Genomic DNA, 23,666 nt, shown 5'->3' with positions numbered 1-23,666 from the left:
TGGACAAGTCAATCAATCACCAAGTCTAATTACTCCCCAACATATACCACAAGGAAATACACGATTCTATGCACTTAACAAGAGTTTAGAAATCTACTTGCCTCAATTTATCGAGCAATCACTCCGGAGCTTGAGCATTCCCCTTTCGTTGGGCTTCCAAATCAATACAATCTATCCAAATAGATAACCACAATAAGATTTCGAGACTAACAACACCCACATTGCTATGTGTCTAGTCTAGACTCAAAAACTCACTCAAATATATATAATCAAGTTATTAAAATTAATGCCAATTAATATGTCAACACTTTCAATATTCTCCAAATTTCAAGCCTAGGGTTAAGTCTTCATTCCTCCAAATAACATAATTTTAGTTTAATTTATATAATATTATACACCTAATATTTAATTACCTATCTCGACATATCTAAAACTTGAATAATGATATGATATTGTATAATAGAAGTTCAACCACAAAAGATAAACATATACCAACTAACCTGTATCAAGACCCGTAACTATAGAATATTATGCACAAGTGAACTCCTTTGTAATTAATCCAATCCCACCCATCATGCTCTTCCAATCGTTATCCTATAATCCTAATAATCATTACTTAATCATCAACCATGTAATTTGTCTCCAACTTTTTAATAACATCAACAATAGCAAAGAAAAGAAAAACGACAAACATGTATTTGTTCACAATTGTGCAACCGGTGTCACCCCATTACTCTCAAATCAAACATATAATAATAAATTCCTACATCTACATTATTTTATAATTATTACAAGAGATAATTAATTAACAATTCTACATACCCAATTCAATAACCCCTGTTGCACGGAAACCCAATTTTTTCCAATTTCAAATCTCTATTCAACTATAAAATAATAATATTAATTCTCTCCTCCCCCAATCAATTAGTATATGTAAAGGTAATATTGAAGCTTGATTAAGCTTTCTACCTGGAGAAGTTTTCATCAATTCTGTCGGCGTCAAAGTTGAGTTCTCTCTGACGATAGTTTCAGCCGCAACTAATTTGTAATGGGGCTGGCGGGTGGGGCGGGGGCTTGTAGTGGGGCTGGCGGCTGGTGGTGGTGGTGGTGGGGGGATGGTAGTGGGGCTGGCGGGTGGTGGAGGGGAGTGAAAAATAAAAAATTTAAATTGAAAGTATTTTTAAAAATTAACTTGAATTTATTTTTTTGGGGGCAAGTGCCTGATCGAATTGATCAGGTCATGTAGGAACAAGGTTCATTGTAAGAAAAACAAAATTTTAAATTTCTTTTTGGGAAGGGGGGGCGGGGTGAGGGCAGGATAAAAAAATAAAAAAAACTAAAGTTGAAAAATATTTTTTTTAAATAAGCTTTAAATTTTATTTTTTCATAATTTTTTTTTATTTTTTTAACAAAAAAAAATTAATTTTTTCAACAAAAAATTGTAATTTGAAGTTGGAGGAAAGTTTTGGAAAATGTTTTCTTAATTTTTGAAAAGAAGTCATTTTCCTTAAATTTGAAGAAAATTAGTTGATTTGAAAAACATTTTCCGAAACATTTAACCCAACCAAACATGAGAAAACTGGAAAATACCAAACACACCCTTAATTTAATTTAGTTTTTACATATGGGCCAAGTGACATAAGGTATTAACTAAAGGAAAAATTGTATATAATAGCAAACTATTAATTCAAATTAAATGATATAAACATAGTTTGATTTAATTGTACCATATAGCAAACTATTGCTATTTTTGCCTCTCTCCCTGGTGGAATCTCACTCGCCTCTCTCGTTTGGTGGCAGTCTCGCTCGCCTCTCTCGCTTTTATACAAACACAAATGTATAAAATGCGTTTGTGTTTGTATAAAGCGAGAGAAAATCTATATATAATATAAAGGAGAAACATAGATAAGGTGATGTGGCACCCCTCTATGACCTCTATTCATATTTATTTTTTTTCTCATTTTTTTGAGATATTTTTCTTAATTCTTTTCATTAAATATTTTATTTATTAAATAAAAAAAAACAATCATATTTACTATTCTAATTATATCTAATGAGTTACAAAAAAACCTCCATCTATTTATATTCTCTACTTAAATAACATGTCTCTTCAACTTATTCTTATGGATTATCAAATCTATAAATTACAATCATCATGGAGATGTTGAATATTCATTTTTCATTTTCTCATTCTTTCTTTCTATTAGTGTAGTTTTTTTCTCATTTTTTCTTTCTATTAGTGTAGTTTTTTTCTCATTCTTTCTTTCTAATAGTGTAGTTTTTTTCTCTTTTTTTTTTGAAAAATAATTATTCTTCAACTTTTCCATGAGAAATCATAGAAAAGATAGTGATATGATATGTTCTTCACTTTGATAAGATCAACGATATATTTTCAAAGATTCATTATAAGAGATGTTCACATTAATTTAGTACAAGATCATCAAAATGAAAAAAGAAGTTTAATTGTGTTGAAAGATTCATCAAGAGAGATGAGCATATTAGTATAAAGTTTGAATGTTTTTAATATTTTAAAGATTCATTAATGTATTGTTTTGATTTCAATATTCTAAAATGTTGCCATGCTTGAAAGGTATATTGCTATTGGTACATTTCTCATAGCTATTACATATTGTTGTACTTAAAAATCTATATATAATATAAGCTAGATGTTAGAGTAGTGAAGTTGCACCTCTCTTTGGCCAAAGATTCTATTTATCTTTTTTCCTCAAGTTTTTGATAATTTTCCATATTTTTCTACTTACTTATTATTGTACAAAAAATAAATATATCAATTACTACTCCTCTATTTATTGTTATACTTAAATGTTTGAAAAATTATTTACACTCATTATTATTCTTTGTTACAAAAAATTAAAAGTCTCAATATTTACCACTTTAATATTTCAAGATATTTGTCTCTTTTTTTATTGTATTTTTTTTCCTCTTTCAATTTTGTTAAACACAAAAAGAGAAGAAGTTTATTTTCTTGCTTTCCTAATAAAACTTAAACACCCAACAAATGTTGAATAGTACATGAGTTTTTTTTTTTTTTTTTGTCTTCATTATTTTATTTTTTTCTTCTTTTATTTATTTTAAAATTTTTATCTCCATAACCTATACCTAATTGAACTTTTACTTTAATTAATATTATTAACTCTTTTCTTTAAATTTTCATATTCATAACCCCAACTATTTATTTCAAAATTTAAGACACCTTATGATATTAATTTCTTCAATTTTGTCTATATAAATTAATATTTTTTGTTTCGTTAGATTCCTACTCAAGATTATTATTTTTATTCCATATTTAAAATAATGATATTCTATATTATTGTTGTAGTATCAAATTTATACTTTAGTTTGACTCCATGAAAAGGCTCTTGGATATGGATAGAAGGGGTGCTTGATAAAAGCTAAAAAATAATTGCATTGATTATCTTATTTTTTATCATCTTTATTTTTGTGATTAAGGACTTGACAAAATTGTGTTGTTATTTTTCTCTTTTTACTTACTTTTATTACTCATGGCTCAAAAAACTGCATATTAAGTATTGAAATACGCAATTTTTAGGTATTTCTTATGGTGAAGAACCATTTAAATTTGTTCATTTCTTCTACTTCTAAAGAATTACCATAACAATATAGGATATATACAAAAAATTAGCAATAGAGGTTTATTTAGATGATCATAAAAATAGAGAAAAATAATTATTTAGACGATGTTGAATAAGAGAAAAAACAAGGACAAAGAGAGGATCAAATATCAAAGAAGAAATGAAGTAGAAATATTTATCTCTTTTTCCTCCTATTTTTTGTTTCATCATTTATTTTTTTCGAATTAAAGGAAGATTCATTGGATAGTAAATTTATCATTTGATAAAAATAAGAAAAAATATCAAGTCCTTAAATATGTTTATCTGAATTTTATGTATTAACATCATAATATATGAATTTTTTTCTTAATAAATTAGTCTTTTAATTTTGAAAAATATTTGATAATAAAAATGTAATTCACTCAAGCTCTAATTCTACAAAAATATTTGTATTGTGATTTTATCATTTTTCTTATTTCTATAATTGATTTTTTATTTCTTGTATCATAATTATTTTTAAAAATAAATTTACATATATATTTCTTAACTGCGTGAAGCGCGGCCAAATTCACTAGTTGTATATATACATATATTTTCATTCACTTCTCCCAGATCTCGCTCGCCACTCTCCCAAATCTCGCTCGCCACTCTCACTCGCCTCTCTCACTTTATACAAACACAAATGTATACATTGCGTTTGTGTTTGTATAAAGCGAGAGGAAATTGTATATACAAATACAAATGCATATATTTTCGTCCTATACACTTATGATTATACAAATACAATCTTCCCCTGCCCAACCTTCTTTTGTCTTTCTCGCTTTATACAAATATAGATTATACAATTGATCTTTTGTATATATATACCGAAACAAATTATACAACTGCTTTCTTTTATATATGTATAACGAATTATACAACTGCTTTCTTTATATATGTATAGCGAATTATACAACTGCTTTCTTTGTATATGTATAGCGAAATATATATATTTGTGTTTGCTATGGAGCGCAATTATGCAAACTATAGCTATAGCATACAAATATGATTTTTATGTTTGTTATATGTGAAAGTTGTTCTTAACTAAATTATGGACTTGACCCATTAACCACAAATTAAATTAATTACTTAAAAATTTCCCCATTAATTATATAATTGTAACTAAAAGAGTAATTAAAATTTCCATTTAAATTTACGGAAAGGGTATTTTATGAAAGAGAGAGGACTAGTTCTCAAAATGACCTTACGGGTCATTACATATAAAACATAAGCCTATGAATCAATTCTTCAATTCTTGTTTTCTTGTGTTGGCTGCACTTCGTAACCGAAAATCACTCAAATATAAACTCCCTCTATTTGATTGTATTCCACTTGTAATTCTCTGTTTAGGTGTGCAAGTTTCGTTGGAAGATCCTTGCTCTATTGATAGACTAAGTAGACCAAGAATCCTTTTCCTACTTTAACTCTGCTTCAACATGTTTTCCTACTTCAACTCTGCTTCATTATCCGTGTGGAATTTAGAAATTCTTGTAAATTGATTTTATGCACGCTTCCTCTTCCTTGAAGGAATTCTTTATGGAAGAAAACCTTTTTGCACTAGTTTCTTGTTGAAAAAGTAACCCTTTCACCGCTTTATAACTTCTAATTCGCGTGGTTGACATTGTCCTTATCCCAATCGGATTCGGTCTGAAAGGAACATGTCGGTGCAATCGGTTCCTTTAATTTGTTCCTCTATTTGTCAATTATCAAAATCTTTCTCGATCTAACAAATTCCCCTTTTTGATGATGACAAACCATTGTTTCTTGTGTGAATAGATCAATTTGTATTATGTCAGTTTCTTAAAGCACAACACACAAAGCAAACACATTAGAGGATCAAGTTAGAACAATTGGGTTATAAATATTAGACATATATGCACTTCCCCCTTTTGACATCATAAAACACTGTGAAGACATACACCACACTAAGAGAAGCAAATTCGATACTCATGGACACTGGGATATCACCTACACAAACACTTAAAAATCAAGAACTTAGTTAGCTATAACAAGCATTTGCACAAACATAAGAGATAGACATGAACCTGTAACACAAACCCGATATTAGCATTAATCAAAAACATATACACCACAAATGTAATCAAAATTAAAGATAGAATCAAGCACATGTGATGAGGAAAAAAATTGAAAAGTCAAAGGCTAGAGTGGCTAGGCAATAGTAAAGATTGGGCATGAGAGGGTAAATAAAAGTCCTCTTTCAGCAGCTCAAAAAACATTTTTTGGATTAACAAAATTAGTAGTCTTCTCAATTTCAAGGGTAGCCTTGGTCTATGCAAGCTCAGCCTTGAGCTTTGTGTTTTATTTTTCTTTAGCAGGCCTACATGTTCAAGATCATGGTTCATATGCAGCTGGTCCATGGAATTCTGGTGAGTGACACATATGACTTCAATTTCAGCTTATTTTTTTAGTTTTGTATCACTTTTAAGGAACTGGTTCAATCAATCATGTGCCCTCCGGAGAAACAATAGTTCACTCATAACTAATCCCCAAAATCAATAATCACCTTGCCTAAGAGCACTGTCCGCTTCCAAAAGTTCACAACTCTAAATGTACGAACATCAAAAGTGTCTTCCAAGAGATTCAAAGAAAGGTAATCCATAATCATTTCATTTACTATCGATAGTCGGATTGACCAGCTTTGACTTAACATAATCTTAGGAGGAACATATTTCTTGACTTGATTCTTTGATCGTTTTTATTGAGAATTATCTTTACATTTTTTCCTATATTCTCCTCATCATTAAGAGGAACAATTTTTCTTCAGCATCATTTGTAGAGGAACATGTTCTCCCAATCTGTTCCCTAGATGTGGTACTATCAGATGCAGGATCAACTATAATAATTTATTACATCAACCCTAAATCTCAGTTTGTGTGGATTCCAATAGAAGAACTAGGTTCGACAGAGGGGTCCCCCATTGATTCCCCATCACTAGATGCACTTAAGTTGAGCCTAACAATTGAACTTTGCTCAGCTGTAGGGTCCTCAAAATACTCCCCCTCACAAGGTAAATCCTTCAAAACTTCCTCAGTAATTTTTGACACACTCAATACAGATTTCCCCTAAGAACCAGCACTACCTACTTTCTACGTCACAACCTTTATTTTATAAGGCACCAAAGCAGAGGTGTCATCCACCGAAGTCATCTCAACCATAACATCAGATAGACCATCACACTTAGAATCTCCTAGAATGTCATTAAGAAACATAAATTGTAATTAATCAAACATATACATGTTTCTTGAATAACACTTTATTCCACAATTTTAGAAAAAAGAGGATTTCTTGGTTAAGAAGTTTTTGGAAGAGAAGGGTGTGAGTTGTAGAGACACACTAGGATAGGATTTAAATAGTCTTTTAATAAGATATTTGTTTAGTAGTATTGAGAGTCCTTTGATATGAAGAGTTTTATCTTGGGTAGAGATCTGGTTATATTTTATCACAAGAAAGTGTGATTAGATTCCTTTTAGAGAATGCCGAAAATCGAGCATAGGACATGAATATATCTTTTGGGATAAGTGGAAGGAACATGTACATGTGCATTGATTTTATATTAAATTATGAATAATTATAGTGCACATACCTTAGATATCTGGATAATGATAAATTTTTCTCTAATTTTACTAAGTCTCTCTTGTGACAGATGCAAATACAATGTTATAGTGCAAGAGTAGCTTGAGTTTAAAAGTGGTATAAAGGCATACAACTAAATTTACAAGACTGAGCATCAAATTCAATATTAAAAGGCAGTATGCGCAATGTTCATTAGCCACTGAGGGATACTCATGTGATTTTAATCATCCCCAAGTTCCAACATGTTCCTTTAAAAGTGTTTCTTTAGGTTGAACACCCTTCTTAGTTGATGGACTCATAATTTCCAAACTATGATCATCTGAGTGCGCCTCATAAGACTTTCATATTTGTAATTGTGAGATACTACATAGATTGGACCTGTTTCTTTCACATGTTTCTTCATAATTTATTTGGAGATCCTTGACAAGTCATCATTACCATGCAGGCTTGTTTCTCTTATTACATAACTGTAATATACTGAGTGGATTTCGGTTCATTTCTTCAACATAATGCCTTCTTTCAATTTTGTGTTCTTTAGTCTTGCCTATTTTTCCAACTTCTTTGATTTGACCAAAAAGAATTTGCACCACCAAAATTATTATCCCATCATTTTCTTATGTCGGTGAGAGGAATTTCTTCTAATTTCAATCATGTGTCTAGAGCAACAGGTGTTCATATATGAATGTTGTTTGCCTCTTTCTCACTTTTTCTACAAATTCAAAAGTTAGATTTAGGAACCCAGACTAACTTGGGTCCTTTGTATTGATAAAAATGATGAATGAGATCTCTATTGATCCATATTGGTAAAATATTTTTAGATTTTTTCTTCTTCCCCAACCTTTTCCTATGACGTGATTCCTTTCTTTTAACATGGTTGATTTTTCTATTTGAGGCAGCTTTGAAGTTTTTATTCATATGAGTTATAACTATTGGGCATGGTACCCCTTGAGTGACCAATACTACCACTATATGTGCACAAATAAGAGGTTTCCCTGGGGCTATTTACAACTAGCCAATTAAGAAGTCTCAGATGTACTAGCACCGCATCTTTGATGCAGTCATCGATTCTCCCGAGAGGTCACAATTGCCGCGAGGTCTACGATGTGATACTAAAGTATGACCGGGGGAGATACATGCTAACTATGGGTAGGAAATCCATCGCGTCGGTAATAAGACGTTTTTTGGTTCCCATTGGGTTTACCTTGTTCACAGGTCGACCCCATGGCAGCAAGAAAAGGCGATCTTGTGCTATACTCCGGTGATATCTTTCCTACCGAGACACGCAAACTCCCATCGTGTCCCAGATCACATTCCGTGAATCGAAAGGGGAAGCCCTATTTGATCTAGTAAGGGGAAAGGCAGACCGCTTACCATAAACAGAAGATCGATATCGCACAGAAGGCCTGATATCGCCGTCGAGTGATGCCCGGTTAGGAGAACAGTTAGAGGTAGGAAAAGATGCCGAGTCATCTTCTTCGATGCACCCTATCTCTGTCCCAGAAGTTTTTCCTAGAGGTGAAAGTACTTATGCAGGGTCGGGTTAAATGAGTTCCGCGGGTAAGCTAAAGGCAGGCATCCATCCTTCCATTTGATCAAAGGCATCCGAGCACAACCAAGCACATTTCCAACAAGTCTCTCTTCTTTTTTTTGGGGGGGGGCAGACAAATAAAATGGAATCTTACTATTTATGAAAAACAATTCATTTCTACTCACCCCCAGCGATCTTCACTTTATGCAATCGATCGGATTAGATAGATATCCGACTTGAAATCATAGATCCATTTTGTGATCCACGCGACTCAGACAAGAATCCTATATCTTACCCACCTAGTGCTGTTCTGATTGAATTTCAAAGATCTCGCTCGCTGTCAAAGCGCATTTTGTGAAGTGTTCTCCTGCCCTTTCTGATGAGCTTTCTTTCAGAAGGCTTGGTTCCGGAAGATGACCTGATGGAGGAAGACTTGAAGGTTGGTGAGTCAAGCAGTCAGACCCAGAAAGGATCGGATCGAAGGAGAAAGGTTAGGCACTTCCTAAAGTCATTTCAATAAGAGGTTGCTTCTTGCATCTTAGCTGTTTATTCTATTATTAGTTCTATTGTTCCGGTTAGATTTCACCACCTCTATCTACCCAACTAGTACTATTTGATCTACAAAAATCCAACCTGGAAACTTTCTCTCCCCCAGAAAACCCTCTATCCCCAAGCCCTCGTGGGAAGTAGACAGAGACTTAGTTGATACAAACCTATGAATAGGAAAACGAAGATCGAAATCGAGGACAACCAATCCTCTAACTACAAGCTACCCTCCTGGCCACCCTCCCATTTCCGGAATTCTATTGTTGCTTGTGATTCGAAGAGTAGATCTGTGCTCAGCTGGATTCGTTGGACCATTTGGGAACAAGTTGGTGCGACCGATTAAAGAAGAAGGACAACTCGCAATGGTACTATGGCTAGTTGGAAAGCCTTTCAAGCCAATCTCTTGATTCACATTCATGTGAAACCGATTCTTCGCTCGATCAATTCTTGCCATCACGCTCTGGCTTTAGCATCTGCCGAGCACATCTAAGCGAAAAATAGAAAAAAGTGCCTGGATTTCAAATAAGAGGTTTCCTTAGGGACTTCTTTAACAAATCCTATTCCAGCTTTAGTGTTAGGTGTTCTATTACAGAGCTGAGTCATAATCATCGAGGACTGAGTCCATTTATTTGCCCTCTCAAGCTCATATATAGTTCTAGCCAGGTCAAGATTTATTCTTCTAGATTCTCCCTTTCGAAAAATAGTTCATCTTTTAACCTCTTTAGATCTTGGTCACATCTGATTTGTCACCACTAATTTTGTCTTTTCTATTCCCAGTAACACTTTGTTTCAAAATTTCATATTTGAGGGTCAAAGTGCAGGAATCAAGTTGTTGTACCTGTTCCTTTAGGAATTGATTTTCTTTATTGAGATCAGAGTTAATTTTTTTCAAGATCAGTATATTCAAATATTAAACTGGTCAAGGAAGCCAATAATTGATCTTTGTTTTCATCCAACTCTTGAACATTATCTATGAGAGTTAAAATAAGGAAAAATAATTTTTTCTTTGAAAAACATTTTAATTTATTTTTAAAGTCAAGAACATTTACATCCTTTTTCTCAGTGTCTTATTCAGAATCTGGTTCAAAGTCCTCCATGGCCATCAAAGCCATATCTTCTGCATCATCTTCATATGAGTTGTATGAACTTGTTCCCCAAGCATCATACATAGCGTTTTCAGATTCTTTTTCTTTGTTTGGACAGTTTTTTCTCATAGTTTTCATCTTTCTTGAAGTGTTTTTTTTGAGGTTTTTGCTGATCATGGCTACGTCCTCATCATCCAGATCAAATTCATCACTCTCAGTTGCTTTGTACGAGAAAATCATATCTTTGTTTCTTCCACTCATTTTTATTTCATCAACATTCATCTCGTAAGCCTTTAGATTCCCTACGAATTCATCTAAACTCATGGTGGTCAAATCACTTGCTTCTCTAATTGCAGTGACCTTGATCTCCCACGACTTAGGTAGAGTCCTCAGTACTTTATCAACAAGTTCCTCAGTAGTGTATATCTTTCCCAAATACACCAGTTCATTCACAATAGTAGTGAATCTAGCAAAGTGATTCACCTCTCTCCATCTTAAATGCTTCATATTCAGTGCATAGTCTAACAATTCTAAATTTTCTTACTTAGTGAGTTCCTTCATGTGCATTGACCAGTGTGTCCCAAATTTATTTCGTTGTAGTACAACTAGATATGAGATCAAACTCGTCAGGTCCAAGTCCACATACAAGGATGCACTTAACTTTAGCATTCTTTGCGAGCATTCTATAATCAACTTCTCCATATTGAGCTTTGGGCTTTGGCATGACTTTCCCTTCATCATCCTTCATCATAGGAATAAGAGGACCATTAGTAACTCTCATCTATAATTCATAGTCCTAGGATTGTAGAAAATCCTCCATTCTCGCCTTCCACCATGTATTGTAATGTCCATTGAATAGTGTTTCACTATGTCCAATAGGAGGTGAAGAATTCATAGTGATCTTATCTTGAGTTATTAGACTCTACAAAGATAACCTGCTCTGATATCAATTGTTGGAATACTGACCCCCATATTTTCCTAAGGAACATGTATATTCTATCTGTTCCTTTACAGATTACAACAGTTACGTTATGTAAAGCAAATAAAGTAATGACACAATATTTTATCGCGGAAAACCCCGGCTCATAAAGGGTAAAAAACACAAACTATGCCTCTGTAGGATTTAACTCTATTTCATTAAACTCTGAGCCTCAACAAAAGATTACAACCCTATGTAACCTAAGGAATTATAAACTCTAATTCCTAGACGTCCAGAACCAACTAGATCGTCGACCATACTCCAAGTTTTCAATCCTAGGAACTAACTCTAATTCCTAAACTCCAACACAAACCCCCTAAGGTTTATGTTCCCGAGTCTTTAAGTCTTTCCAACTTGAAGACTCTATTCCTACTAAAGTTTATACTTCACTGGATCTAGAAAGAATTAAAGATACAAATAGATAAAAACTCAATACAAGCAAACTTGACTTAAGAACTATAAAACATAAGCATATGAATCAGTTCTTCAATTCTTGTTTCCTTGCGTTGGTTGCACTTCATAATTGGAAATCACTTAAATATGAACTCTCTCTATTTGATTGTATTCTACTCGTATTTCTCTATTTAGGTGCGCAAGTTTTGTTGGAAGATCATTGCTCTATTAATAGACTAAGTAGACCAAGAATCATTTTCCTACTTCAACTTTGCTTCAACATGTTTTCCTACTTCCACTCTGCTTCCTTATCCGTGTGGAATTTGGAAATTCTTGTAAACTGATTTTATGCATGTTTCCTCTTCCTCGAAAGAATTCTTTATGGAAGAAAACCTTTTTGCACTGATTTCTTGTCGAAAAAGTAACCCTTCAACCGCTTTATAACTTCTAATTCATGTGGTTGACGTTCTCTTTATCCAAGTCAAATTTGGTCTGAAAGGAACATGTCGGTGCAACCTGTTCCTTTCATCTGTTTCTCTATTTGTCAATTATCAAAATCTTTCTCTATTGAACAAAAAATTTGTTTGAGAATTCAAGAGAAGATCAAGGTGAGACAAGCCGTTTACAATAGGTGTCAAGTGAAAGTGCAGTGATATATATGTTGTAACTAGGGGTGTTAACGGGTCGATTTGGATCGATTATTGTTCAAAATCAAACCAACTTAATCGATTTTAAAATTATCAAAATCAAACCAAAGAAAATATAATATATATTTATCAGTTTGGTAGTTATCGATTTCAGTTCAATTTGGTTCGGTTATCCGGTTATTAACCATAGACAAAAATAAAAGAAACAATCATTCAAAATGTGAAAAAAATGACTACAATTCATTCAAAACGAAAAATAATTAGAATGACTATAACTTTCGATCATTGAATTTACTATGAATAAAACTTCAAAATTCATTATTTTGACCTAGAAGGAAGAGACAACAACATTTTCAATCTCACGAAGAATTGTCATAGACACTCATATACATGAAACCAATAAGATAAACGTTCTCACCTTGGCATTTTTGCTTTTATAAGTAAATTATAAATAAATTTAGATGAAAATATATATAAGATTTTTATAATTGTTTATAAAAATAATATATTATGTATGTATAATAATAAAATATATGTATATAATTTGGGGTTCGGTTCGGTTATTTTTTTGAGCAAAATCATAACCAACCCAAATACTATCGATTTTTCAAAATCTAAAACCAAACCCAAATAATATCAGTTTATTTAATCGATTTGTTTTGATTTTTTTGGTTTGGATAAACTTTTATCCAAACCGTGAACACCCCCTAGTTGTAACCATAAATTTAAGAGAGAGGAAAAAACCTAAAGTCACCACTGAAATTGTCCCAGATTTTCGAAAAGATACCTTAACTTTGCAAGCTTCCTATTACCCCCACAAAAGAATTGAATATCTTTGTAAAGGACCATTTTGACCCATTTTCTCACCTAATTTGTGAACACGCACAACACGCGCGTGAAGGTCTGTTTTATGCTAAAATCGATTAAAAGATGCCACGTTTCAGTTTTTTTCTTTATTAATTATTTACTTTATTCAAATTCATCATCTTCCCCTAAACAACCTCAAAAGAGTAGTTGGAACTCTCTCTGATGAATTCATTATCTTCCCCAAAAACTATTCACTTTTAATTTCTAGTCGAAAAATTTAATTTGAAATTGTTTAAGGGTTTAATTCTTCTTAATTTCATTTAATTTTGAGAAATCAAAATATTTTTGTGATAAGGTTTAATTTCTTCTTAAAAATATTGTCTTTTTCAAATAACCCTAACTTGCTACCTTCAATTCCTTGTTTACTCAAGCAATTCTTCCAAGAATGATGACCAAGAATCGTCAAAAATGAAGCAGATGATCTCCACTCCACTATCACTTGACCAAGAATGATGACCAAGAAAGTCAAACTTCCATCGAAAAAAAACAAATGAAAGGTTTTTCAATGAAATTATAGTAGAATGAGGGACAAGCAATTATTTTCAAGGATCAACTTCTCCAACAATGATATCGATGCTTCCTTTTTTCTTTGGCTCTTTGCTATATCTACAAATATCAACATGTCTAAACTAACGGATAAACGGAGAAGAGCTAAACATCAGTTGTACAGTCTCTTGCCCAAGCTTGCCATAAAAATAGCTTTCAGAGTGTTCTTTGACATGCATCAGGGCCATACAAAATACTACAACGCCAACATCTTCAAACATCTCCACAAAAATAGCTTTCAGAGTGTTCATTCCGTTGGCATTTACTCTAATTAGCTGTACCTGTCAGGAAACGAGATTAGTCTGTCACGTAGACTCGAGTAAATTATTTGGATGAGTACATAATATGACTCCATTTTTAGCAAGTGTTTGGAAATACACAAGATTCTAACTCTTATGTAGCTTCCTGTATAATGGAAACAACTTCTACCACAAGTAAGGAAGTTGTCAATCGTGTTTAGCAACTCTTACTAGTTGGTATGGTTGGAGTTTCTCTATTCTTTCGGTTGGAGAGGAAGCAACTATAAATTCTATCCAAAAAAAAAAGAGAATACATTATGGAGTTTTAAACTATACTTCAGTTTTCCCCTTTTAACAACAGAAAGTGGACTTGTGCGCGCCTTTCAAGAAGGGGAGTAAGAGGCTTCAGTTAGGAAGACATCCGGCTTATGTTGCACACTGGATTACAGATTTTTACTTTTTGGTCCGAGTATTATTTCTTCTCAACAATGATGTTCGACTAGACACAAAGATTGGAAGAAAATAACGAAATAATAGTTGAGAAGTTCATTCAACAGAGAAACATTACATGAAAGTTCATAATTTCGAATAGTCAAAAGAAGAGCTAGCTTCAATATGATGCAAACAAATGTGTCTATCAAAGCAGTTTCTATTCACTTAAACAAATGAACAAGAGTCGACAGACAAATGATCTTCTTTGTGTGAGGAGTCAGAGAGCAATATATAATCATCTTTTTTTGCAGTGTGTGATAAGGAATCAACATCCAGCTATGGAATTTTCTCTTACACATGAAAAAACATTAAGCATCAAACAGGCCATACTAAGGTCTGTTGTGGAGCTATTAAGTGGACCTGTCGGGCAGAAAAGCATCAAAACGGACATGCAACAGGCATTTCCAAATGTTTGTGGATATACAGAAACACCCAATAAATTTCCAAGAAATTTCTTAGAGAAGCTTTGACTTCAGCTATAAAATAGTTAATGAAGGCAGGTGGCATGCAATAAATAAGTCAGACAGATCCAAAAAGGCAATACCTGATGATGCTTGTGTTGGAATAAAGAAGAGAGAAAGTGTAGACAAAGCGCTGAAACAGAAAAGAGACTCGTTGTTTCTTAATCTCTCAATTCGAGTGCATAAAATCAGATAACCTAGTGCCATTATATAGGCTTACAACTTAACAAATAGACCTAAAAACTAGGAACTAAAGCAAAAGTGGTTCTGCTGAGGTAAACTGCTGCCAACAACATGCCCACTAACAGTAACTATCTAATTGACTTAGTAAAACTTAACTAAAAATTAGGACCATAAAAAGACTGCTGAAGAATCAGTCAACACTCCCCCTTTCTTCAAAGTCACACACTCCCATTTGTAGCCTGAAGAACTCATGCTTGTTGCGTGGAAGTGATTTTGTAAGAACATCAGCAACTTGATCATTTGTGCCACAAAATTTCAGTGAGATTATTCCAGATTGCGAATGAAGTGATAGCGAATGTCGATGTGCTTCGTCCTACTATGAAATGCAGGATTTTTTGTCATAGCAATCGCTGCCTTATTGTCACACCAGATTTCAGTTGAACCAATCTGCTCTTGTTGAAGATCCACTAACAATTTCCTTAACCAAATGGCTTGGCACCCGACAGAAGTTGCAGCCATGTACTCTGCTTCAGAAGATGACAAGGCGATCGTATCTTGTTTCCTTGAACTCCATGAGATTGCTCCAGAACCAAGACTAAAGACACTCCCAGATGTGCTCCTGCGATTTTCTAAGTTTCCTGCCCAATCACTATCAGTAAAACCAATTAATCTAAAATCTGATACTTTTGAGTACCAAATTCCATAACTTATAGTGCCAGCAACATATCGCAAGATCCTTTTGGCTGCACCCAGGTGTTGCTTCGAAGGACTATGCATGAACCTTGAAATCAAACTGACAGAGAATGCTATATCGGGCCTTGTATGTGATAAATAGTTTAGACCACCAACCAAGCTTCTAAAATAAGAAGCATTTACTGAGCCTGTACCATCATCAAGTACTAGTTTCTCATTCGTATTCATGGGCGTGGGAGATGGATTACAATTCAGCATGTTGAACTTCTGTAAAAGTTCAGTAGCATATTTTCTTTGAGAAATAAAGATTCCATTCGAACCTTGTTTTACCTCAAGTCCAAGAAAATAATGCAGCATACCCAAGTCGGACATTTCAAATTTACCCATCATGCAACTCTTAAATTCAGAAACAATAGATTCACAAGAGCCCATATATATAATATCATCGACATAAAGACAAACGACTAGAAATTCACCATTACCTCTCTTCTTCACAAAAAGTGTGGGTTGATTCTCACTTCTTCTGAACTGCTGCTCTTGAAAAAAGGTATCAATTTTGCTATACCATGCCCGTGGAGCTTGCTTCAGACCATACAATGCCTTCTTCAGTCTGTATACTTTGCTTTCCCCTTCACTAGAGATGAAATCTTCAGGTTGAGAGACGTATACTTCTTCATGTAAGTCGCCATTTAGAAAGGCAGACTTAACATCAAATTGGTACACAGGCCAACCAAGTTGAGCAGCCAAGGCTAGAGTAGTTCTAACCGTTTCAAAGCGAGCTACTGGTGAGAATGTCTCTTCAAAGTCGATGCCTTGTTTCTGGCTATATCCTTTTGCAACAAGTCGGGCTTTATATTTTTTCACACTTCCATCAGCATTGTACTTCACTTTGAAAATCCATTTTAGCCCGATAACATTCTTCCCTTCAGGAAAATCAACCAACTCCCAGGTTTGGTTTTTCTCAATGGACTGGAGCTCTTCAATCATTGCATTCTGCCACTCAGGTTGCTTTACAGCTTCTTCATAACATGTTGGTTCAACAACTAACAAGGAAAAACTGCAAGATTCATAAATATCTTCCAGCGACCGAAACTTGTTTGGGGGCGTTTCGCTAGATGACGTCGAAGATGGAGAGTGTGATCTTATTGGAGTAGAATTGTTGTTGCTACCACCATGAGAAGAATTAATACTATCACTGCTGGAAGAAGAGGAAGGATCCAAACCTATAGAACCAAGACTCGTAGTATGCTCTCCTTCTGGTTGGACCGGAATATGGATTACCGAATCTTCTTTCTTGCCATTCCATTCCCAGGCTGCTTCTTCGTTGAAAACAACATCCCTGTTGATAATCACTTTGCCACTAGTAGGATTATATAGTCTATATGCTTTGGATTGAGGACTATAACCAATGAAAATGCATTTCTCTGATTTTTCATCTAGTTTAGAACGTATATTAACCAAAGCATAAGCTATGCAACCAAAGACTTTCAAGTGGCTTACTGTTGGTTTTCGTCCCGTCCAAGCTTCATAAGGAGTTTGATTCAAAACAGCTTTTGTTGGAGACAAGTTCAGGAGGTACACAGCTGCAGCCACTGCTTCTCCCCAAAAGTGAACTGGAAGTCCCCTTCCATTAAGTAGGCTTCTAGCCATCTCAACCACTGTGCGATTTTTTCGCTCGGCGACTCCATTTTGTTGTGGCGAGTACGGTGATGTGAGCTCCCTGCGAATTCCATTCTCATCACAAAACAAATTAAAATCATCAGATAAAAATTCACCACCACGATCTGTGTGAAGAGCTTTTATGTTGTAGCCTGATTGCTTCTCCACTAGGGCCTTGAATTTCTTGAAATTCTCAAATGCTTCAGATTTGAACTTGAGAAAGTAAACCCAGCTCATACGGCTATAGTCATCAGTAAACAGAAGAAAGTACCGACTCCCACCTAAAGACTCAATTTTCATCGGCCCACACAAGTCAGCATGCACAAGCTCAAGACAACTACTAGCCCTCCAGGATTTTTCGACTGGGAAGGATTTTCTACTTTGTTTTCCGAATATGCACGCTTCACATAATTCAAGATCACCCACTTTCGGTAAACCAATCACCATGTTCTTTCTGGTCAACAATTTCAGCCCATTAATGTTCAAATGACCATAGCGAAGATGCCAAAGTTGAGTTTCATTAACACCTTTAGCAACCAACGAATTTTCAACAACATTTGAAACATTAAGGGGAAACATGTTGTTCTGAGTCATAGGTACAATTGCAACAGTTTGACCAGATTTCTTGTCACTAACAATGCATGAATCATTATCAAACAAAACAGAGTAACCATTAACCATCAATTGTCCAACACTTAGCAAGTTGTAAGCCAAACTAGGAACAAACTGCACATCACAGATAAGTTTAGAATTACCCTGCATTGTTTTGATGGCTATTGTACCCCTGCCTTCAACTCGTACTTGCTTGTCGTCACCGAGTCGAACTTCACTTTTTCTCGACTCATCAAGATCTCTAAATAGAGACTTTGTACCAGACATATGATTCGAGCAACCACTATCAATAATCCAAACACCATCAGAATTGTCAATAGTTTGAGAATGAACCATGAACAACTTACTTTCCTCTTCAACTTTTTCAGAGAGATTGGCATGTTTCTGTTCATCTCTTTGCTTGGTCCAACAATATGCTTCACTGTGGCCGGACTTCTTGCAATACCAGCATTGTAAGTCACTCTTGGGCTGACGTGACTCACTAAATTGTCCTCGACCTCTGCTGCGGCCTCGACCTCTGCCTCGAAATCCACCTCTTCCTCGACCTCTACCAGAAAAATTTGAGGATTTTTCTTTGGAGAAAGAAGACTCCTCTTTCACCTGGAATGCTTTTTCTTCAACCTTCTCATGTGATCGGTTTAGCCTATCTTCATGAGCTAACAAAGAACCCATTAATTCATCAAACGAATAGTCAGATAAGTTCTTGGATTCTTCGATAGCAGCAACCACATGCTCAAACTTACTGGTTAAAGACCTCAAAACCTTTGCTACAACAGTTTCATCAAAAATCTTTTCTCCATAAGACTTCATCAGATTTAACAATTGCAGAGACTCAAGACATATAGTCTTGCACAGATTCACCCTTTTTCATGCTTAGAGTTTCAAAATCACGACGTAAGGTTTGCAATTTAACTACAATTACCTTCTTATCTCCCATATATTCCTGCTGCAAAATTTCCCAAGCTTCATTGGATGTCTCTGCTGCTGAAATTCTGGGAAAGATATCATCATGAAGGGCTTGTTGAATCAAGAACAGCGCCTTCGAATCCTTTCTACGATTTTCCCGGAGCTGTTGCGCATGACCTTCATCGGGGTCTGGAAATCCTTTCTCCACCAAGTCCCATAGCTCTTGAGACTTAAAAAGAGTCTTCATCTTAAGACTCCAAAACTGATAATTCACCCCTTTAAAGATTGGAAGAGGCTGAGAATTTGAATTGGTGTTCACTGCCATTTTTTTTTCAAATCTGAAGATAAAGGATTTCTTTCTTGCGTTTTACAATCTCTCTTTCTCACCCTCTCTCTGGCTCCCAGGTGTAGAAACCTGATTGCTCTGATACCAAGATTGTTGGAATAAAGAAGAGAGAAAGTGTAGACAAAGCGCTGAAACAGAAAAGAGACTCGTTGTTTCTTAATCTCTCAATTCGAGTGCATAAAATCAGATAACCTAGTGCCATTATATAGGCTTACAACTTAACAAATAGACCTAAAAACTAGGAACTAAAGCAAAAGTGGTTCTGCTGAGGTAAACTGCTGCCAACAACATGCCCACTAACAATAACTATCTAATTGACTTAGTAAAACTTAACTAAAAATTAGGACCATAAAAAGACTGCTGAAGAATCAGTCAACAGCTTGTTCCAGAGCTTTCAATCCCCAGGATCAAAGGGTTCCCAAGAACCAATGTTTTTGCTCTGAATAATTTGGAACATTGCACACTTGCAAGCTGAAATAAAAGATAAGAATGATCTGTTGAAGGAACAGCTGATGAAGACATGTTGGGAGTTCCATCTTTACAAGAGCCTTAGCTGAATGTAACATAAACATATGCACACTTTGTCAAGTAAACCATCTCATATTATTTCTCATCAACATATCCGTCACAATATAGTTATCAACAGTTAGCCCATTTCTTAATTCTATAAGATCTTATCAATGCAGGATTCTTCAAGTGGCTGGTCCTCAATTTTCCACCAAAAAAAAAAAAAAACATGCCGAAAGAAACAAGTCCATTCAGAAGTAATGAATCTAGAAATACACTTTCTGCAAAATGACATTCAACCTTAGGTCAAGCTTTCTTACATGATTATCAAAGAAAAAATACATTGTGCTTAGACATGAAAAATCTACAATCAACTATTTTGTATTGGATACTGATAACTAGAATCCAAACCTCGTCTATCAACTATAAACCAGTTTCAAACCAAAAGTAAAAGGTTGTTATGTATGTTGCGATCACAACAAAAGAGAATGGCGTAAGATTATCAACAAGGAAAGACAACTGAAGCTTGCGGACAGGATCTTGGAAAGCTTAGGACCTCCTGACAACATAATTCCAAAACACATCTCTCCTTCTGAAGTTGCAAGCAATGACAGACTTCTTTAGTGCTGTCGCATTCTTGCACAAACATTTGATCAATGGGTGTACAAACTTTTTTTCACTTGGTTTTCCATAAAAGTTAATGAACTTGAAGAACTTTAGATGTGGCAATGAACAGTTAAAACTATGTGTTTCAAATCTCCTCCGTCGTTCATCCTCATTTGTGTACATTGACAGCAATTCCTGCAGGAAAAAATCCGATATATTGCAGACAAATTAAAAAGCTGATAAATTTTTCCAAATCCCCTTTCTGGAAGAGGATAAGCTGTCAAATCCCCTCTTTGTAACCTTTTATCATCATCTATGAAACATAACAGTAAGGTGGTTTCAATTTAAAAGCAAAACAGAAAAGAAAGTATAATGACTTTTTTTCCTGAAGCACTAAACATATATCATCTTTCACTAATAGTTTTATATTAATTACATTAAGTAATAAAAATAAAGGTCTAAAAGAAACTTACTCTTGGTTTAGGATGGCACCAGTCAATGACCAATGTCTCAAGACCTGATGAACTCGATAGAAAGCTGCAAATTCCAGGATAGTCGTACTGTTCTAAGGCTGCGTTAAGTTTTAAGAATTTCCAGCTTGATGGTGGAACATGCCACCCTTTAAACTCCAGTATGGACAGGCACTTATGAACCAAAAAGATAAACCAAAATACATCAAAAACTAGGAAATGCAACATTCTTAGTAAATGACATGAAAATTGTTCAATAATTCGTACAAACAACTTCAACTATAGGACTGTTTTGCCTCAAGCCACATCGAAGTATTCAAGGCTGGCTTGGAAATCTACGGATTGATTTTTAAACACTTGGAGAAAACCCACAAAGGTAGGCGTAAGGTTTGCGTACGCCACACCCCTTCCCTAGACCACAAGTAGAGGGATTACACTAGGTATGTTAATGTTTGGAAAAACACATTACATGACTGTTTGATAAAAGTAGTGTTCGGGCCAGTTTGCGTGCACCTCAATTAATTCCACAGGATACTTGCCAATTGCCACTTCCTATCCGCAACAGGTACTAGGTAACTTTGTCAACCAAGGCTACAACGACTAAGGCTCAACCCACATCATTGACCACTAGGCCACACCCATTCACATGACTTCAAGAGTATGATCACCGTAAAACCAATCCAAATTTTAAATGTTATCTATCCTATAGTAAACTCTTTATTCTCACAATTTCCGTCATAAATAGAGTAATTTTTTTGTTCAATAGGCCTTGTTTCAATCACCTACAACTGTCTAACAAAATTGGCCATGAGGATGTTATTCTTTAGTACTTACAAACATAGTTACAAAACTGATGAATTCAATAGCAAATGAAAAACAAAATCTGAATTGGATAGCCAAAGTATGAACAAACCTCGATGCACCAGGGACCCAATTCAAGATTCTTGACATTGGCAACGTGGTGAAGAAGTTCCTGCAAATATCTACACTCCTTCTCCAAATTCTCTTCAAGGTCGAAAAAATAAACATTTAAAGAAAGGACTGCAGTGACAAGAGAAGCCACATTTCTCAGCTGAAAGTGTATCTTATCGTAACACAATCCCGAAAGTTCTAAATGTCGAATATGTGGGGCATGAATTTCGACGCAATAGTCTTGATCATCATCAGCAGATTCTGTTTCATAAATCGTTACAACCAATTTTCTCAGCTTCACAGAGCTGATTTCCAGACGACGAATACCAACAACTTTATCTAATTCCAAGCACTCCAAAATAGGACAACCTGATAATATTTTTTCCATTACACCCTCTGTCATACCCGCATCCCCAATCGAAAGAGAAACCAAATTACTCCATTTCACATTACCAGAAGGTCTCAACCGGCAAAATCCTAACACCAAATTCCTTAAAACCGTATTCGTATACGCGAATTCAGGAAATTTATACGCAAAATCTAGAGAATCAAAATAACAAAATTTCAACGTAAACTCTTCAACCTTACCAATATTAAGAGCAAAGTGAACCCACAAATCAACATCATGAGCAATAAAATCCTGGTAGCTATAAGGAAAAACCCTAAATGATTTGATTTTCTCGCAAGACCTCCAATAATGAAGCTCTCTATTAACAGAAGCTGCGTAATCGAGAATGTATATTTTTTTGTAAGGTTTACGATAATCTTCTGAGTTGAAATCGAGTGATGCTGAAACGGATTTCCAAAGAAATCGCCATTGCGATGATAATACGCTGGTTCGAACAACTTGTCTACTGTTTGGTAACATAGAGAGGATGTAGAGTAGAATCTCCTCCGGCAGATCAGTCAGCCGGTCTCCTCCTCCGGCCGCCGCCATGATTTTCTTGTGCATTTCCAGGGAGTATAGAGAATCTTCAATTGCAGTTTTGGTAATGGCGGTTTATATGTCCTCGATTTCTGTGCACAAAACTCTGTAAAAATTAGGAGAGAGTAAAATATTTAAAAAGAGAAGAAAAATGTCCTAAATAAGAAGTGTTCAGCCTAGCTTTTATACGCCGCAACTAAGTTCACGGAATACATGCCACCTCCATCGGCAATTCTAGAACAGATGGAAAGGTTTGCCTAATATTTTTTGTCTTTTTTGATTCATTAGTAAATTGATTTTGATTCTCTATTATTCTTTCGTCCTATTTTATGTGAGGTAGTTTGATTCGACACAAAGCTTAAGAAAGAAAGAAAACTTTTAAAACTTGTGGTCCAAATTTGTGTGGCTATAAATATTTTATAGATAAATTGTTAGTTAATATAGAAATGTGTTATTTTTTTTTTGAACTGACTAAAAAGAAAAGTAAGTCACATAAATTGAGACAGAGGGAGTAACTTTTTTTTTTCTATTTTAGCCTACCTTTCTTTTTATCATTTTCCAAAGAGTTGGTAAACTTGGCCCGTATGCAAAAGATATTCGCCCATATCACAAGACTAGAAGAAAATAATTTACCACGACCTTATTTACCAAGCTCAGGACTAAAGGAGCATTTTAGGATTTTGTGGTATCGCTTGTAATGTAATAAGGATGAAGTCTCAATAGTAATGTCCCTAAGTTTTGAATTTGAAACCTTAGGATTCTCAACCACTTCATTGAGGTTGATGGGTATAATTAAGTGAAAAGAGGCAAATATAATCCTCAATTTAACAGTTTAGAG

The 23,666-nt window shown here is 34.7% G+C and overlaps 1 protein-coding gene across 1 annotated transcript; it reads right to left on the bottom strand.

Annotated features, from left to right (window-relative positions):
- Positions 1-19,792: 19,792 nt before the first annotated feature.
- On the bottom strand, positions 19,793-22,894 carry LOC125836014 (F-box protein At5g03100-like). The gene is made up of 4 exons (XM_049515106.1): positions 21,905-22,894; positions 20,995-21,165; positions 20,472-20,716; positions 19,793-19,879 (listed from the first exon to the last, which is right to left on the bottom strand). Exons 1-4 carry the CDS (start codon positions 22,853-22,855, stop codon positions 19,816-19,818), a joined length of 1,431 nt encoding a protein of 476 aa, XP_049371063.1. The 5' UTR covers positions 22,856-22,894; the 3' UTR covers positions 19,793-19,815.
- Between the last annotated feature and the right edge of the window lie 772 nt (positions 22,895-23,666).

Source organism: Solanum verrucosum, unplaced genomic scaffold (genome assembly GCF_900185275.1).
Source record: "Solanum verrucosum unplaced genomic scaffold, falcon-dt-bn FXZP01000208.1, whole genome shotgun sequence".
In the NCBI taxonomy this organism is placed as follows: Eukaryota; Viridiplantae; Streptophyta; class Magnoliopsida; order Solanales; family Solanaceae; genus Solanum; species Solanum verrucosum.
Note: the sequence above shows the minus strand (reverse complement) of the source record. Positions and strands in the feature narration are given on the sequence as shown.

Excerpts from the sequence above, each read along its gene's own strand:
- LOC125836014 (XM_049515106.1), bottom strand. The coding sequence starts at position 22,855 with ATGCACAAGAAAATCATGGCGGCGGCCGGAGGAGGAGACCGGCTGACT. Across the intron at positions 21,166-21,904 it reads TGGGTCCCTGGTGCATCGAG|TGCCTGTCCATACTGGAGTT; the intron begins GTTTGTTCATAC and ends TTGGTTCATAAG. Across the intron at positions 19,880-20,471 it reads TGGAATTATGTTGTCAGGAG|CTTGCAAGTGTGCAATGTTC; the intron begins GTCCTAAGCTTT and ends CTTTTATTTCAG.